Below are 18,483 nucleotides of genomic sequence, written 5' to 3' on the forward strand. Positions count from 1 at the left end.
CTGACGGATCTGGCTGCTCATGGCTAGCTGACGGATCTGGCTGCTCATGGCTAGCTGACGGATCTGGCTGCTCATGGCTAGCTGACGGATCTGGCTGCTCATGGCTAGCTGACGGATCTGGCTGCTCATGGCTAGCTGACGGATCTGGCTGCTCATGGCTAGCTAACGGATCTGGCTGCTCATGGCTGGCTGACGGATCTGGCTGCTCATGGCTGGCTGACGGATCTGGCTGCTCATGGCTGGCTGACTGATCTGACTGCTCCTGTCTGGTTGGTGGCTCTGGCAGATCCTGTCTGGTTGGCGGCTCTGGCAGATCCTGTCTGGTTGGCGGCTCTGGCAGATCCTGTCTGACGGACGGCTCTAGCGGCTCCTGTCTGGCGGGCGGCTCTAGCGGCTCCTGTCTGGCGGACGGCTCAGTGGGCTCATGGCAGACGGGCGGCTTTGCAGGCTCATGGCAGACGGGCGGCTTTGCAGGCTCATGGCAGACGGGCGGCTTTGCAGGCTCATTGCAGACGGATGGCTCAGATGGCGCTGGGGAGACGGATGGCTCAGATGGCGCTGGGGAGACGGATGGCTCAGATGGCGCTGGGGAGACGAGCAGTTCAGTCAACGCTGTGCAGACGGCAGACTCCTGCCGGCTGAGGCGCACTGTAGGCCTGGTGCGTGGTGCCGGGACTGGTGGCACCGGGCTGGGGACCCGCATCTCAGGGCTAGTGCGGGGAACAACAACAGGACGCACAGGACTCTGGGGACACACAGGAGGCTTGGTGCGTGGTTTAGACACTGGTGGTAAAGGGCTGGAGACACGCACCATATAGCTAGTGCGTGGAGGAGGCACTGGTGGTACTGGGTTGGGGCGAGGAGGTGGCGCCGGAAATACCGGACCGTGCAGGCGTACTGGCTCCCTTGAACGCCGAGCCTGCCCAACCTTACCTGGTTCTATGCTCCCCGTCGCCTGACCAGTGCGGGGAGGTGGAATAACCCGCACCGGCCTATGTAGGCGAACCGGGGACACCATGCGTAAGGCTGGTGCCATGTACGCCGGCCCGAGGAGACGCACTGGTGACCAGATGCGTTGGGCCGGCTTCATAACATATGGCTCAACGCTCAGTCTAGCCCGGCCGATACGTGGAGCTGAAATGTACCGAACCGGGCTATGCACGCGTACAGGAGACACCGTGCGCTCTACTGCGTAACACGGTGTCTGCCCGTACTCTCGCTCTCCACGGTAAGTACAGGGAGTAGGCGCAGGTTTCCTACCTGACTTCGCCACCCTCCCTTTAAGGCCCCCCCCAAGAAATTTTTGGGGTGTACTCACGGGTTTCCAGCCTTGTCTCCGTGCTGCCTCCTCATATCGCCTCCTCTCGGCTTTAGCTGCCTCCAGCTCTTCACGAGGAAGGCGATATTCTCCAGGTTGATCCCAAGGTCCATCTCTTTCCAATTCCTCCTCCCAACTCCAGAGATCCTGTGTAGGTAAGTCCTGTTGCCGCCTTCCATGCCGCTTGGTCCTATGGTGGGTAATTCTGTCACGATCGTGTGGCGGATTAACGGACCAAAATGCAGCAGTTGGAAAATAAGCCATCTTCTTTTATTTTAACACGAAGATGAACACGACACAAAAACACTTTAACAAAACAACAAAATAACAAAACGACCGTGAAGCTACAAACGTTGTGCACAAACATACAGGCTACTAACGTTCTTACATAGACAATTACCCACAACCAATGAGAGCCTATGGCTACCCTAAATAAGGCTCCCAATCAGAGACAACCGAAATCAGCTGTCTCTAATTGGGAACTCATTCAGGTAACCATAGACTCTCCTAGATAACTAACCAACATAGACAACGCTAGACATATACACTCAACACAAAACCATCTACTACACCCCATAACCCCTTTACCAAATAAACACCCAAAACCAACAAAACATAAACATTACCCATGTCACACCCTGACCTAACTAAAATAATAAAGAAAACAAAGAATAATAAGGCCAGGGCGTGACAGGCACACCTATTTAGGCGAGGTGCTAGCGGAGTGGAACACTTGAAAAAATGAACGGAGAACCACACACTCTAGGAGCTCAGATGCAATAATAATAATAATTTAATAACCTAATAATTCAACGTTTAGACAGACAATCTGTCTTCATCAGGGTATAATAACAAACACTGAGGGGTGACTAGTTAGTGTCAAAGGACACACACAGGTGTCTGTAATCATGGCCGGGTCTGATATATCCTTGGTTAATTCTCAGATAATCTGTGTGATTTATTGTTACTATTAATAAAAGTGATTGTGACTACAAATGTGACTAAAATGAAAGGGCATTTAAATTGACAAAAATGGACCCACTGGTTTCGTCATTTTTGACAATAACTATAACTAAATAATTATTCAAATTACCCCAAAAATCGACTATAAATCTAAAGTACCAAAATTACAGAGCACTGGGAAAATCCTGAAAAAAAGTACATTTTCCATCATTTCTCTGTCTGCCTGTTGCACCCAAAAATAATCCAAAAATAATCCATACAAACCCAAATTTAACGTACACGTGACATGTATTGGGACAGCATTGTAAACAACCCAGTCACACACCCTAACTTTAACCCACCCCAAAAAATACAGATAATATGAGATTGTACAGACCAATGCACACGCAAAATGACAAACTCTCTAAAAACACACACAAATACACCCCCCCACACACACACACCAAGATATCTTTGCTAGAGCTAACGTTTTCTCATTTCCAAACGGGGAAAGAGAATCAAACAAAATGGCTGTTCATTGTTATGTTTTCCACTGCTGGTGATTGGCCGAGGGTGAAGCGGTGTTTGGATACAAAAAAGCAAAGCACCTCTTCAACATCCTTCCTACACACACACACACACACACACACACACACACACACACACACACACACACACACACACACACACACACACACACACACACACACACACACACACACACACACACACACACACACACACACACACACACACACACACACACTAACTTCCTGTACTTCCGCAGGAGTTTCCTGGTCGCTCACATTCCAGCTACTTTTTTTTTTTTTTACATGTAATTGATTAAACTTCATGCTGTCCTGTGTCCTGCGCCGGACCTACCTGCCATTTTCACAGCGACCCGCCACAATAAACTACTGTTACCATGCACCCTATGAGAACAACACACACACACACACACTTTCCCAGTACGTTGCGATGCACATACGTGCCAACATTATAAATATATTAAAAGAAGACACATGGCAACAGTTAGATCCTCATAGTGGATTAAGAAATCAACATCGCTTTTTTCTCTAATCCAAATGTTAATTTTTGTGTTCTGGAAACAATAACAAAAAAAAAAATTAAAAAGCAATTTCTCTCAGATCCACTTTTCTTCTTGTCTCCTTGCGTTGAGAGCCGCGAGGCGAAGGGGCGAGAAACACTCTGCCTCCCAAATGCCATCCTTTTTCCCCTGGGCCTATAACTCTGGTCAAAAGTAGTAGTGCACTAAATAGGGAATAGAGTGTCATTTGGGACTTTTCCTTTCTGTTGTTTCTTTCTTGTTAAAAAAATGCTTTTCTTTCAGTCAGCGGTTTAAGCGAATAATGGGCTTGTGAGCCAAACTAATTTAGTGGTGATCAGAACGCCACCAGGATGGATTCAGACAATCTCTTCCGTGTGTAAACTTAGACTATCTCGGTCTTTCATTCGATGGGAAAAGGTTTGAGGACATAGATCCATAGTATTGACAATAAAACTGTATTGACATAACACATTGTGTAAACAACGTCAAACCTACCACCAGGAACTGAAGTAGCAGAAAATAAAAAAATTGTTGAAGAGAAAATAATAATTTCTAGAACTAAACAAAGCAGTTAATGTCAAATCTTAAACCAAGTGAAAGGAAGTCTCAAACCATACATTTTAGCAATAACTTCATTTTATTATGTAAAATATTTTAATAGCAACATATTCATTTAAAAAATGACCTTTTCAATAAAAACAACAACTGAAATATGTTTTTAAAAAATAATCCTGAGTCACAGTAATGTCCTAATTACAATGACGTTTTTTTCCTTTTGGTATTTCATTGCAGAGAGATGGTTTTGTTTGTTTTATTCCAAACTTTGCTTTTGTTCAAAGATAATTATTATACTATAATTATTACCAAAAGGACATGATTTATGACCTGCTCAACATGGTCTTTAAAGGGGTAATCTGGGATTCAAACATCAACAAAGCCGTCACCCTTTTTTGGCACGAAGGCTCTTATGTAATTCATTTTAAAAGTCCTTCAAATGATTCCCTAATCCCAGATTGCCCTTTCATGTGTGGTGACTGAAATTAAAATATGAACAACTGTTTGATGTAAATAGAAAAAGTCCAACCTTGTTCCAAATGAACTCCTCGTCTCGTACTATTGCAGACCTCATACAGTCACATGGCCTTGACATCTTCGTCTGGAAACTAGATCGTCCCATTAAGCTGATACACCCATTTTAAAAACGGTTTCATTACAACGTTTGGTCACACTTTATCTGGATAGATGGTCTACATATGGTCTATAGATACAGATGGTCTATAGATACAGATGGTCTATAGATGGTCTACATATGGTCTATAGATACAGACGGTCTATAGATGGTCTATAGATACAGACGGTCTACAGACGGTCTATAGATGGTCTATAGATACAGACGGTCTACAGATGGTCTATAGATACAGATGGTCTATAGATGGTCTATAGATACAGACGGTCTACAGATGGTCTCTAGATACAGATGGTCTATAGATGGTCTATAGATACAGATGGTCTATAGATGGTCTCTAGATACAGATGGTCTATAGATACAGATGGTCTATAGATGGTCTATAGATACAGACGGTCTATAGATGGTCTATAGATACAGACTGTCTACATATGGTCTATAGATACAGACGGTCTACAGACGGTCTATAGATACAGACGGTCTACAGACGGTCTATAGATACAGACGGTCTATAGATACAGACGGTCTATAGATGGTCTATAGATACAGACTGTCTACATATGGTCTATAGATACAGACGGTCTACAGACGGTCTCTAGATACAGATGGTCTATAGATGGTCTATAGATACAGATGGTCTATAGATGGTCTCTAGATACAGATGGTCTATAGATACAGATGGTCTATAGATGGTCTATAGATACAGACGGTCTATAGATGGTCTATAGATACAGACTGTCTACATATGGTCTATAGATACAGACGGTCTACAGACGGTCTATAGATACAGACGGTCTACAGACGGTCTATAGATACAGACGGTCTATAGATACAGACGGTCTATAGATGGGCTATAGATACAGACGGTCTATAGATGGTCTATAGATGGTCTATAGATGGTCTATAGATGGTCTATAGATACAGACGGTCTATAGATGGTCTATAGATGGTCTATAGATACAGACGGTCTATAGATGGTCTATAGATGGTCTATAGATGGTCTACATATGGTCTATAGATACAGATGGTCTATAGATACAGACGGTCTATAGATGGTCTATAGATGATCTATAGATACAGACGGTCTATAGATGGTCTATAGATGGTCTACATATGGTCTATAGATACAGATGGTCTATAGATACAGACGGTCTACATATGGTCTCTAGATACAGACGGTCTATAGATGGTCTATAGATGGTCTATAGATACAGACGGTCTATAGATGGTCTACAGATGGTCTATAGATACAGACGGTCTATAGATGGTCTACATATGGTCTATAGATACAGATGGTCTATAGATACAGACGGTCTACAGACGGTCTATAGATACAGACGGTCTATAGAGGGTCTATAGATACAGACGGTCTACAGACGGTCTATAGATACAGACAGTCTATAGATGGTCTATAGATACAGACGGTCTATAGATGGTCTATAGATACAGACGGTCTATAGATGGTCTACATATGGTCTATAGATACAGATGGTCTATAGATACAGACGGTCTACAGACGGTCTATAGATACAGACGGTCTATAGATGGTCTATAGATACAGACGGTCTACAGACGGTCTATAGATACAGACGGTCTATAGATGGTCTATAGATACAGACGGTCTATAGATGGTCTATAGATACAGACGGTCTACAGACGGTCTATAGATACAGACGGTCTATAGATGGTCTATAGATACAGACGGTCTATAGATGGTCTATAGATACAGACGGTCTACAGACGGTCTATAGATACAGACGGTCTATAGATGGTCTATATATACAGATGGTCTACAGACGGTCTTTAGATGGTCTATATATACAGATGGTCTACAGACTGTCTACATATGGTCTATAGATACAGACGGTCTATAGATGGTCTATAGATACAGATGGTCTACAGACTGTCTACATATGGTCTATAGATACAGACGGTCTTTAGATGGTCTATATATACAGATGGTCTACAGACTGTCTACATATGGTCTATAGATACAGACGGTCTATAGATGGTCTATATATACAGATGGTCTACAGACTGTCTACATATGGTCTATAGATACAGATGGTCTATAGATGGTCTATATATACAGATGGTCTATAGATGGTCTATAGATACAGACGGTCTACATATGGTCTATAGATACAGACGGTCTATAGATACAGACGGTCTACAGATGGTCTACAGACGGTCTACATATAGTCTATAGATACAGACGGTCTACAGATGGTCTATATATACAGATGGTCTACAGACGGTCTTTAGATGGTCTATATATACAGATGGTCTACAGACTGTCTACATATGGTCTATATATACAGACGGTCTACATATGGTCTATAGATACAGATGGTCTATAGACGGTCATACTATCAACAAACTATCTGTTGCAAAGCAACTGCTTGCTAAGGTTTCAGTTAGGTTTAGAATAAAGGTTAGGGTTAAGGTTAAGGGTTAAGGTTAGGGTTAAGGTTAAGGGTTAAGGTTAGGGTTAAGGTTAAGGGTTAAGGTTAGGGGTTAAGGTTAGGGGTTAAGGTTAGGGTTAGTAGACAGTTTAAATGTTTCTGATAGCCTGTAGATGATCTGTAGAGCATCTCCAGATGGATTGTCAAGATAATGTGTTAACCCAAAGTGTTATACCATAGTGGTCTTCCTGTGCACACGTTTTTGACCCAGTGCAAATAATTCAACACAAATAAAACAACAGGAAACAGGAAGTGAATAAAAATGGCTATAATAAAAATGAACATTCTTATAATTATAAAAGTTCTGCCTGTCTGGGCAGTAAGTAGAAGAGCGGTCTGCAGTAGTCTGTTGCAGACTATAAAACAATCTTACCCTGAAAGTCCTCAAGTCCTCAACTGTAGACCTGTGTCAAATATCTAAGTCCAATTCGTTCAAATACTTGAAAGTTGTTGTTTCTTAATGAGGTGCGTTTGCCTAAGTTTAGAGTTTGCACATCTGTTACTATTCCATAGTGCAAATGACATCAAGTGCCACTCAAGAATTGAAAGTATGTATTTTTTAAACATACCCGTTGAGCCACAGGTCTGGTAGGATATACTGGACTATTCCAGACTACAGCACACAGCTGAACACTAAATCAGTCTAAGACAAGGAGTCTAGCCAGTGATAGAGGTACTGTAGTAGACAACACTACTAGCATCGGACAGAAGTGAAATTAGAGGACTGGTCTGGCTCTCCTCACAGGCGACAGGGCTCCTCCCCAGGGCTATAGCTCCACCCCCGTACCGTTCCAAAGAATTAGAAACAGGGACGAGAGTACCCCCATGTTCCTCCGTTCGAGTCCGGCTGGCGCTGAGGTACTGGTCAAACTCATGGCGATCCACTTCTGTCCAGAACTCTGTTGACATAGGACCTAAGGAACCATGACCTGGCTGGTCCCGTATAGAGTCCAGGGACTGGGGGACTAAGGGGTTGGATGTAGGGGCCAGGGATGAGGACTCAGGTGGGGGAGAGAGCTGCCCCAGGTGAGAGGTGAAGTGAGATGACTGGTTGGTGTCTGATCCAGAGCTACTATACAGGTAGCTATAGTAACCAGAGGACACAGAGGAACTGCTGATAGGAAGATGAGGTTTGATTGGCTCAGACAGGCTTAAAGAGGAGCCCTGGAGGTTCGAGTAAGGACTGGGAGAGTTCGTAGGCTCTGGAGCCTGGCTGAGGCACTTCTCCTGGGGACGACGACAGAGCAGGGAGCCCCTCTGGCTAAGATGAGGATCATGACCACTACGACCCTGATTATGACCCTGACTCTGACTAAAAGAACGGGGGTGATTACTGTGAGGGTTGTGGTGATGGCGGTTGTTATAATGGTTGTAGTTACTCCAAGCGCCATGCAGGCCCATGTCCTCCTGCATGTGAGGGGGAAAGAACACCCCTCCGTCCCCTCCTGTCTCCTCCATCACATCCAGGGGGGACATCTCCGGTGTGGGCAGGCCGTAGCTCTCCAAGTCTCCTGAGTGAAGGTCCCTAAAGTGGCCGAGAGGAGGCAAGAGGTGGTGGTGGGGGTGATGGTGGCCTGGATGTACGTAACTATCCCGTGGGTGTCCATAGACCTCCCCTGTCCCTCCCTGGGTTAGGCTGTGGCGCAGGAACCCCGCTTCCACCCGTTTGAGCTTTTTGGCCTGTTTCTTGCGACGTGGGCGGTACTTGTAGTTGGGGTGGTCGGTAAGGTGCTGGAGGCGGAGTCTCTCGGCCTCCTCAACGAAGGGACGCTTGTCCAGAGTAGTCAGGGCCTTCCACGACTGACCTAAAGATAATAAAATACATATTTACATTGTTATCAACATTAGCATCAGTAGCATCATTAGCATTATTAGCAGTAGTAGCATCTTTAGCATCATTAGCAGCAGTAGCATCATTAGCATTATTAGCAGTAGTAGCATCATTAGCAGCCGTAGCACTTTCAGCATCATCATCATCAAACATTTTGCTATAATCAGTTTAAATCCAAATGGAATCTGTGCAGCTCTAAACACATTCAGTATAATGTAGCTACTAAGTGATGGGTTTTCAGAATAAAAGTCTGTCTACTTCCTTACTGTGTGAAGAAAAAAAACAGACAGCTTTACATTACTTACTAAGCATTACTGAACACGTTAAACAATTAAACAATCCAACATGTGGTTTTGTTAGCTGATAAATCACATTTTGGCATATGACTTGAATACGAAATTTTACAGACAGTGATTAAAGGCATACCACCAAGTGCAGTTGATTTCACTGATTGATTGTGGTTCGTGACATGGCAAAACATTTATGATCTAAGACAAATAACAAAGCATTCCTTCTAAAGCTGAATAAATGGCACAATACACCCTGAAGGCAACACAGGAAAAACGGCTTCTAAAAGAGTTCCATAAATCACTGTGAATAGAGAGTGTGTCAAATCTTACCCAGCATCTTGCTGAGGACAGCATTGTGGAGGTCTGGGTTCTGAACGGCCAGGCGCTTCCTTTCGTCTTTAGCCCACACCATGAAGGCATTCATGGGCCGACGGATCCTCGACTCACCCCCTGGCTTCCCTTCTCCGCTACCCAAGGAAGGTGCTCCTGGGTGGGTCGAGTCAGGACTACTTGTCCCTGTCCATGGTCCACTCCCTGGGGCTCCAATACCGGCCTCTTTACGGGACGCAGAGGGGCCACAGTCTCCAGATTCTTCAGAGAGGGGGGTCTGGTCGAAGGGTCCTAGCCCACGATCAGGACCCGGGCTGGGGGAAGACACCCATGCACGCTGGCTGGCTCCATCCTGGCCTGGCAGAGAACTGGCCTCACAACAGAAACTAGACTCAGATATATCCATTCCAGGGAGACAAAATCCTGTTTAGTAGTTTAGTAGTCCAACTGATATTGTTGTTCGGTAACGTTTTAAAAAGACTCGTATGTTGAGTAAAAAGAGCGAAACATTGACACAGCAGCAAAAACAAGGAGTTTATAATCTCAAAGGTCCCATGACACTCTCTCTCTCTCTCTCTCTCTCTCTCTCTCTCTCTCTCTCTCTCTCTCTCTCTCTCTCTCTCTCTCTCTCTCTCTCTCTCTCTCTCTCTCTCTCTCTCTCTCTCTCTCTCTCTCTCTCTCTCTCTCTCTCTCTCTCTCTCTCTCTCTCTCTCTCTCTCTCTCTCTCTCTCTCTCTCTCTCTCTCTCTCTCTCTCCCCTCTTCTCTCTCTCTCCTCTTCTCTCTCTCTCCTCTCTTCTCTCTCTCTCCTCTCTTCTCTCTCTCTCTCTCCTCTCTCTCTCCTCTCTTCTCTCTCTCTCCTCTCTCTCTCCTCTCTTCTCTCTCTCCCTCTCCTCTCTTCTCTCCCTCTCCTCTCTTTCTCCCTCTCCTCTCTTTCTCCCCTCTTCTCTCTCTCTCCTCTCTTCTCTCTCCTCTCTTTCTTCCCTCTTCTCTCTCTCTCCTCTCTTCTCTTCTCTCTCTCTGTTTTCCAGAACCCGTTGTTGGTGTGTCCAGTCTGTTTCTCCTCTGTTGTTCCAGAGCTTCAGAGTTTGAAAGTTGTGGTGAGGCTTGATAAACCCGTTGTATAAATATATACCCGGTATAGACCAATCAGACACCAGGGAAACTAGCGAGGTGAGCAGGAGGGGTCGGCTGTGGGAGAGTCTTCCTCCCTGCCTCCCTCTTCCTCCTCCTTTGTATCCCTCCCTCCCCCCCTTTCCTCCCTACCTCCCCTTCCCTGCCTCCCCCTTTCTCCCCCCTGCCCCCCCCTTCTCTGCCTCCCCTCCGTCTCCCCCTTCCTCCCCCTTTCCTCCCTCCTCCCCCTTTCTACCCCTCTCCCTGACGCCCCCTTTCCTCCACTCCCTGCCTCCCCCCGCTCCCCACCTCTCCCCCCCTCCCACACAGAGACGTGTAATCTGAGAGGCCCATTGTTTCTGCTCACACACATAGAGAAAGACACACAACCTTGACCAGCCACTCTGTGTGTCTGGTCCCTATCCAACCCCCCTCACAGCTAGAGCAGTGGTGAAAAGGAGACCACAGTAAAAGCCATGCTGCTTAGCAGTGCAACTTTCTCCTTCTCTCGCAATTTATCCTCTTATTAAGGATCCCTGCAGATCGGTGTCCCACCCGGGGGACGGTTGAGCTAATGTGCGCTAATGCGATTAGCATGAGGTTGTAAGTAACAAGACAATTTCCCTGGACATAGACATATCTGATATGGGCAGAAAGCTTAAATTCTTGTTTATCTAACTGCACTGTCCAATTTACAGTAGCTATTACAGTGAAAGAATACCATGCTATTGTTTGAGGAGAGTGCACAGTTATGAACTTGAAAAGTTATTAATAAACCAATTAGGCACACTTGGGCAATCTTGATACAACAATGTTGAACATAAATGCAGTGGTTCATTGGATCAGTCTAAAACTTTGCACATATACTGCTGCCATCTAGCGGCCGAAATCTAAATTGTGCCTGGGCTGGAATAATATATTATGGACTTTCTCTTGAATTTCAAAGATGATGGTAGAAAAAAATTAATAATAATAATTCTCTTTGTATTATCTTTTACCAGATCTAATGTGTTATATTCTCCTACATTAATTTCACAATTCCAAAAACATCAAAGTGTTTCCTTTCAAATAGTATCAAGAATATGCATATCCTTGCTTCAGGTCCGGAGCTACAGGCAGTTACATTTGGGAATGTCACTTTATCCTGTCTAGGATCAGCGTGGCGCTAGCGGCACACCCCCCCCCCCCCCCCCCACTGAAAAACCAGTGCCGCGAAATTCAAAAAATATATATTTTTAAAATATTTAACTTTCACACATTAAAGTCCAATACAGCTAATGAAAGACACAGATCTTGTGAATCCAGTCAACATTTCCGATTTTTAAAATGTTTTACAGGGAAGACACAATATGTAAAGATGTACATCTATTACCTAAAAACACATTAGCATAATCCACCATCTTTTATTTGTCCACCAACACCAGTAGCCATCACCAATTCGGCTAAACTAAGATATTTATAGCCCCTAACCAACAAAAAAACTCATTAGATGACAGTCTGATAACATATTTATGGTATGGGATAGGTTTTGTTAGAAAAAAGTGCATATTTCAGGTATATGGCATAGTTTACAATTGCACCCACCATCACAAATGGACTAGAATAATTACAATGAGCAACGTGTTTACCTAACTACTAATCATCAAACATTTCGTAAAAATACACAGCATACACGAATCGAAAGACACAGATCCTGTGAATACAGACAATATTTCAGATTTTCTAAGTGTCTTACAGCGAAAACACAATAAATCGTTATATTAGCTTAGCACATAGCAATTAGCAGCCCAGCATTGATTCTAGCCAAAGTGAGCGATAAAAGTCAACATCGCCAAAAGATATTAATTTTTTCACTAACCTTCTCAGAATTCTTCCGATGACACTCCTGTAACATCACATTACAACATGCATATACAGTTTGATCGAAAATGTTTATATTTAGCCACCAAAATCATGGTTAGACAATGTGAAATGTAGCTCAGCTGGTCAGAAAATGTCCTTGCGCCACTTAGACAGTGATCTACTCTTATACATAAATACTCATAAACGTGACTAAAAAATATAGGGTGGACAGGGATTGATAGACAATTTAATTCTTAATACAATTGCGTTATTACATTTTTTAATTTATCCTTACTTTTCAATACAGTTTGCGCCAAGCGAAGCTACGTCAAAAAACATGGCGTCCTAAGCCACTAAAATGTTTCGACAGAAACACGATTTATCATAATAAAAATGTCCTACCTTGAGCTGTTCTTCCATCAGTATCTTGGGCAAAGGATCCTTTCTTGGGAGAAATCGTCTTTTGGTGGAAAGCTGTCCTCTTGCCATGTGGAAATGTCAACTGCGTTCGGGATGAACTGAAAAGCGTGCCCAACTTTTCACATCGTTGCAAAAATAAATGTCCCAAAATCGCACTAAACGGATATAAATTGCTATAAAACGCTTTAAATTAACTACTTTATGATGTTTGTAACTCCTATAACGAGTGAAAAGATGACCGGAGAAATATAACAGGCTAAACTAACGCTTGGAACAGGAGAGGGTCGGTGTCTTCCACGCGCGTTACGCAGCAAGAAAAGACTTGCTAGCTAAAGGTTTTTTTCATTTGTAGGGCCTGTGAACGCGCAATCGACCCCGTTGGAATCGTCATCACGTAAAGGCATCCAGGGGAAGACGTAAGAAGTGTCCGTATAGTCATAGCAACGACAGTGCCCTTTTAACTGACTTCAGAAAAGTGGCCAACATTTCTCAAATCTGACTCCATGTCAGGGAAATTGCTGTAGAATGGGCTCTGTTCCACTTAGAGACAAAATTTCAACTCCTATAGAAACTATAGACTGTTTTCTATCCAATAATAATAATAATATGCATATTGTACGATCAAGGATTTTGTGGGAAGCCGTTTAAAAAATTAGCCAAATTAGCATAAATAGTCTAAACAGCGCCCCCATCCCCAACAGGATTTATCCTGTTATGGCTGCAAGGGGCAGTATTGAGTAGCTTGAGTTAAATTGTGCCCATTTCAAACGGCCTCATACTCAATTCTTGCTCGTACAATATGCATATTATTATTACTATTGGATAGAAAACACTCTCTAGTTTCTAAAACCGTTTGAATTATTTCTCTGAATGAAACAGAACTCATTCTGCAGCACTTTTCCTGACTGACCAGGAAGTGGAACGTCTGAAATCGATGCTCTGTTCTTCTTCATGCCTATACATGGGCACAAGACCTATTAGTATACATACACGTCATACACCTTCCTCTGGTTGTCAAGAGGCTGTGAGAGAAGAAATTAGGTGATTATCTCGATCTGAGTTGGAACACATCATCTTGGAATCTCGTGTCCACCATTTTCGGTACTCTGAATAGCGCGAGCTGGACAGTGTGATTGCCTTTGTTTAGCTTCCGTTATAGGCGACTACAATCTCCGGCTTTGATTTTATTTGATACATGTCACCATATCATCGTAAAGTATGTTTTTTCAATATGGTTTCATCAGATTATTGAAATTTTTTTGGGGAGTTTTGCTGTGTTCCGTTCTCTTCCGTTTGTTGACATGGAGAGTGTCGTGGCACCTGGCTAACGCGCTTGCTAAATGAAGAGGGAAAGTGTCCGTTCTGAATCAAAACAACGACTGTTCTGGACAAAGGTGTCACGTTCCTGACCGGTTTTCTGTTATTTTGTATGTGTTTGACGGTCAGGGCGTGAGTTTGGGTGGGTAGTATATGTTATGTGTTTCTATGTTGGTTAAAGGGTGACCTGATATGGTTCTCAATTAGAGGCAGGTGGTTTTCATTTCCTCTGATTGAGAGCCATATTAAGGTAGGTGTTTTCACATTGGTTGTTGTGGGTGGTTGTCTCCTGTGTCAGTGTCTGTGAATGTTACGCCACACGGGACTGTTTCGGTTTGGTTGTTCATTTGTTTTGTTTGTAGTCTGTACTGGTTCATTCGTTCTTCGTTACGTGTAAGTTCGTAGTCCAGGTCTGTCTACGTGCGTTTGTTATTTTGTAATTATATGGTGTATTTCGTGTCAGTGTTCGTTTTGTCAAATAAATCATTATGAATTCACACCCCGCTGCACTTTGGTCCAATCCTTGCTACTCCTCTTCGGATGAAGAGAAGGAGGAAGCCCGTTACAGAACCACCCACCAACAAAGGATCAAGCAGCGGTGTAACGGGAGGAAGGGACAGCGCAAGAAGGAGGAATGGACATGGGAGGATGTTTTGGACGGTAAGGGTTGCTACACATGGGAGGAGATCCTGGCTGGAAAGGATCGCCTCCCATGGGAACAGCTGGAGGCAGCTCGGAGAGCGGAGGAAACCGGAGAGAGGAACCGGCGTTGTGAGGGGACGCGTCTAGCACGGAAGCCCGAAAAGCCCGTGAGTACTACCCAAAAATTTCTTGGGTGTGGCTAAGAGGTAGTGGGCCGAGGGCAGGTAGGAGACCTGCGCCCACTTCCCAGGCTAACCGTGGAGAGCGGGAGTACGGGCAGACATCGTGTTACGCAGTAGAGCGCACGGTGTCTCCTGTACGTGTTCATAGCCCGGTGCGGGTTATTCCACCTCCCCGCACTGGTAGGGCTAGATTGGGCATTGAGCCAAGTGCCATGAAGCCGGCTCTTCATATATGGCCTCCAGTACATCTCCTTGGGCCGGCTTACATGGCACCAGCCTTACGAATGGTGACCCCGGTTCGCCTACATAGCCCGGTGCGGGTTATTCCACCTCCCCGCACTGGGCGGGCGACAGGGAGCATTCAACCAGGTAAGGTTGGGCAGGCTCGGTGCTCAAGGGAGCCAGTACGCCTGCACGGTCCGGTATTTCCGGCACCACCTCCCCGCCCCAGCCCAGGACCACCAGTGCCTACTCCACGCACCAGGCTTCCAGTGCGTTTCCAGAGCCCTGTTCCTCCTCCACGCACTCTCCCTGTGGTGCGTGTCTCCAGCCCAGTGCCTCCTGTTCCGACACCACGCACCAAGCCACAGGTGCGTCTCCAGAGCCCTGTACACACTGTCCCTTCTCCCCGTACTCGTCCTGAGGTGCGTGCCCTCAGCCCGGTACCACCAGTGCCGGTACCACACACCAGGCCCATAGTAAGCTTTGAGAGTTCAGTGTGCCCTGTCCCTGCTCCCCGCACTAGCCTGAAGGTGCGTGTCCTTAGCCCGGTGCCTCCAGTTCCGGCACCACGTACCAGGCCTACAGTGCGCCTCATCCGGCCAGAGCCATCTGTCTGCCCAGTGCCATCTGAGCCATCCGTCTCCCCAGCGCCATCTGAGCCATCCGTCTCCCCAGCGCCATCTGAGCCATCCGTCTCCCCAGCGTCATCTGAGCCATCCGTCTCCCCAGCGTCATCTGAGCCATCCGTCTCCCCAGCGCCATCTGAGCCATCCGTCTGCCCAGTGCCGTCTGAGCCATCCGTCTGTCCCGAGCCATTAGAGCCGCCCGTCTGTCCCGAGCCGTCAGAGCCGTTAGTCAGTCAGGAGCCGCTAGAGCCATTCGTCAGTCAGGATCTGCCAGAGCCGCCAACCAGACAGGATCTGCCAGAGCCGCCAACCAGACAGGATCTGCCAGAGCCGCCAACCAGACAGGATCTGCCAGAGCCGCCAACCAGACAGGATCTGCCAGAGCCGCCAACCAGACAGGATCTGCCAGAGCCGCCAACCAGACAGGATCTGCCAGAGCCGCCAACCAGACAGGACCAGCCAGAGCCGTCAGCCAGCCATGACCAGCCAGAGCCGTCAGCCAGCCATGACCAGCCAGAGCCGTCAGCCAGCCATGACCAGCCAGAGCCGTCAGCCAGCCATGACCAGCCAGAGCCGTCAGCCAGCCATGACCAGCCAGAGCCGTCAGCCAGCCAGGATCCGCCTGAGCCAGCCAGCCAGGATCCGCCAGAGCCAGCCAGCCAGGATCCGCCAGAGCCAGCCAGCCAGGATCCGCCAAAGTCAGCCAACCAGGATCCGCCAGAGCCAGCCATCCAGAACTGCCCCTCAGTCCAGAGCTGTCTCTCTGTCCGGAGCTGCCCTTCAGTCCGGAGTTGCCCTTCTATCCTGAGCTACCTCTCTATCCTGACCTACCTCTCTATCCTGACCTACCTCTATGTCCTGAGCTACCTTACCCCGGTGCTGCCCCTTATCTCGACGGTACCCTTTAAATTAAGTGGGTGGAATAGGAGGGTGGTCATTCAGAGGGGAATATGGAAGCTGGGATTGACTATGGTGGGGTGGGGACCTCGCCCTGAGCCTGAGCCACCACCGTGGTCAGACGCCCACTCAGACCCTCCCCTAGACTTTTGGTTTGAGGGGGGGGTTATGTCACGTTCCTGACTGGTTTTCTGTTATTTTGTATGTGTTTGACGGTCAGGGCGTGAGTTTGGGTAGGTAGTCTATGTTATGTGTTTCTATGTTGGTTAAAGGGTGACCTGATATGGTTCTCAATTAGAGGCAGGTGGTTTTCATTTCCTCTGATTGAGAGCCATATTAAGGTAGGTGTTTTCACATTGGTTGTTGTGGGTGGTTGTCTCCTGTGTCAGTGTCTGTGAATGTTACGCCACACGGGACTGTTTCGGTTTGTTTGTTCGTTCGTTTTGTTTGTAGTCTGTACTGGTTCGTTCGTTCTTCGTTACGTGTAAGTTCGTAGTCCAGGTCTGTCTACGTGCGTTTGTTATTTTGTAATTATATGGTGTATTTCGTGTCAGTGTTCGTCTTGTCAAATAAATCATTATGAATTCACACCCCGCTGCACTTTGGTCCAATCCTTGCTACTCCTCTTCGGATGAAGAGAAGGAGGAAGCCCGTTACAAAAGGACACCTTGTCCAACATTCTGATGAAAGATCAGCAAAAGTAAGACCCATTTTATGATGTTATTTCATATATCTGCCGTAGTCGCCGGCGCCCAAGTGTTTCTGGCTATTGTGCTAAGCTAATATAACGCTACATTTTGTTTTCGCTGTAAAACACTTGATAAATCAGAAATATTGTCTGGAATCACAAGATGCCTGTCTTTCAATTGCTGTACACTATGTATTTTTCAGAAATGTTTTGTGATGAGTATTTAGTTATTTGGCGTTGGTGTCTGTAAGTTTTCTGTCTGCTTTCGCTGCAATTTCTGACTGTAGCTGCAATGTAAACTATGATTTATACCTGAAATATGCACATTTTTCTAACAAAACATATGCTATACAATAAATATGTTATCAGACTGTCATCTGATGAATTTGCTTCTTGGTTAGTGGCTATTTATATCTTTATTTGGTCGAATTTGTGATAGCTACTAATGGAGTAAATAACTGGTGGAGTAATGAAAAATGGTGTCTTTTGCTAACGTGGTTAGCTAATAGATTTACATATTGTGTCTTCCCTGTAAAACATTTTAAAAATCGGACATGTTGGCTTGATTCACAAGATGTGTACCTTTCATCTGGTGTCTTGGACTTGTTAATGTGTGAAAGTTAAATATTAAAAAAAATATATATTTTGAATTTCACGCCCTGCACTTTGAGCTGGCTGTTGTCATAAGTGTACCGACGTCGGGCTTGCACGCCAAACAGGTTAAGCAACAACAACAAAAAATTCAATGGGGCGATTCCTTGGGCTTTTTTAGCATGGGAAACATATGTTCACATTGCGAAAGCAAGTGAAATAGATAATAATCGTTTAACTGTTAATATTACACTTACAAAAGTTCCAAAAGCATCAAGACATTTTAAATGTCTTATTATGTATACATATAGTGTACATATAGAGAGCATGTGAAAATGGGTTTTGATCAATCATGGAAACAGAAGTGGTGAAAACATGTTGGCTCACTATTTAAAAAGCAGAGCTCTAGGATGAAAAATATCAGAATTTTGGCGCCGGTACAGCCGACTAGCGCTAGCTAACCATAACAAAAAAAATTACCTGGACTACAAAACAGTTATAAAATGGACAATAC

At 45.3% G+C, this 18,483-nt stretch overlaps 1 protein-coding gene across 1 annotated transcript; it reads right to left on the bottom strand.

Moving 5' to 3' along the window:
* Nucleotides 1-3,995: 3,995 nt before the first annotated feature.
* Nucleotides 3,996-10,014, bottom strand: LOC129861362 (transcription factor Sox-18B-like). The gene is made up of 2 exons (XM_055932742.1): nt 9,432-10,014; nt 3,996-8,785 (listed from the first exon to the last, which is right to left on the bottom strand). The coding sequence occupies exons 1-2, from the start codon at nt 9,835-9,837 to the stop codon at nt 7,638-7,640; spliced, it is 1,554 nt and encodes a 517-aa protein (XP_055788717.1). The 5' UTR covers nt 9,838-10,014; the 3' UTR covers nt 3,996-7,637.
* Between the last annotated feature and the right edge of the window lie 8,469 nt (nt 10,015-18,483).

The sequence above is a fragment of the Salvelinus fontinalis genome, chromosome 8, assembly GCF_029448725.1.
Source record: "Salvelinus fontinalis isolate EN_2023a chromosome 8, ASM2944872v1, whole genome shotgun sequence".
NCBI classification, from domain to species: Eukaryota; Metazoa; Chordata; class Actinopteri; order Salmoniformes; family Salmonidae; genus Salvelinus; species Salvelinus fontinalis.

What these genes read in the sequence shown, in the direction of transcription:
- LOC129861362 (XM_055932742.1), bottom strand. Translation starts at nt 9,837, where the DNA reads ATGGATATATCTGAGTCTAGTTTCTGTTGTGAGGCCAGTTCTCTGCCA. An exon ending in TGTCCTCAGCAAGATGCTGG is followed by an intron (nt 8,786 to 9,431) that starts GTAAGATTTGAC and finishes TATTATCTTTAG; the next exon opens with GTCAGTCGTGGAAGGCCCTG.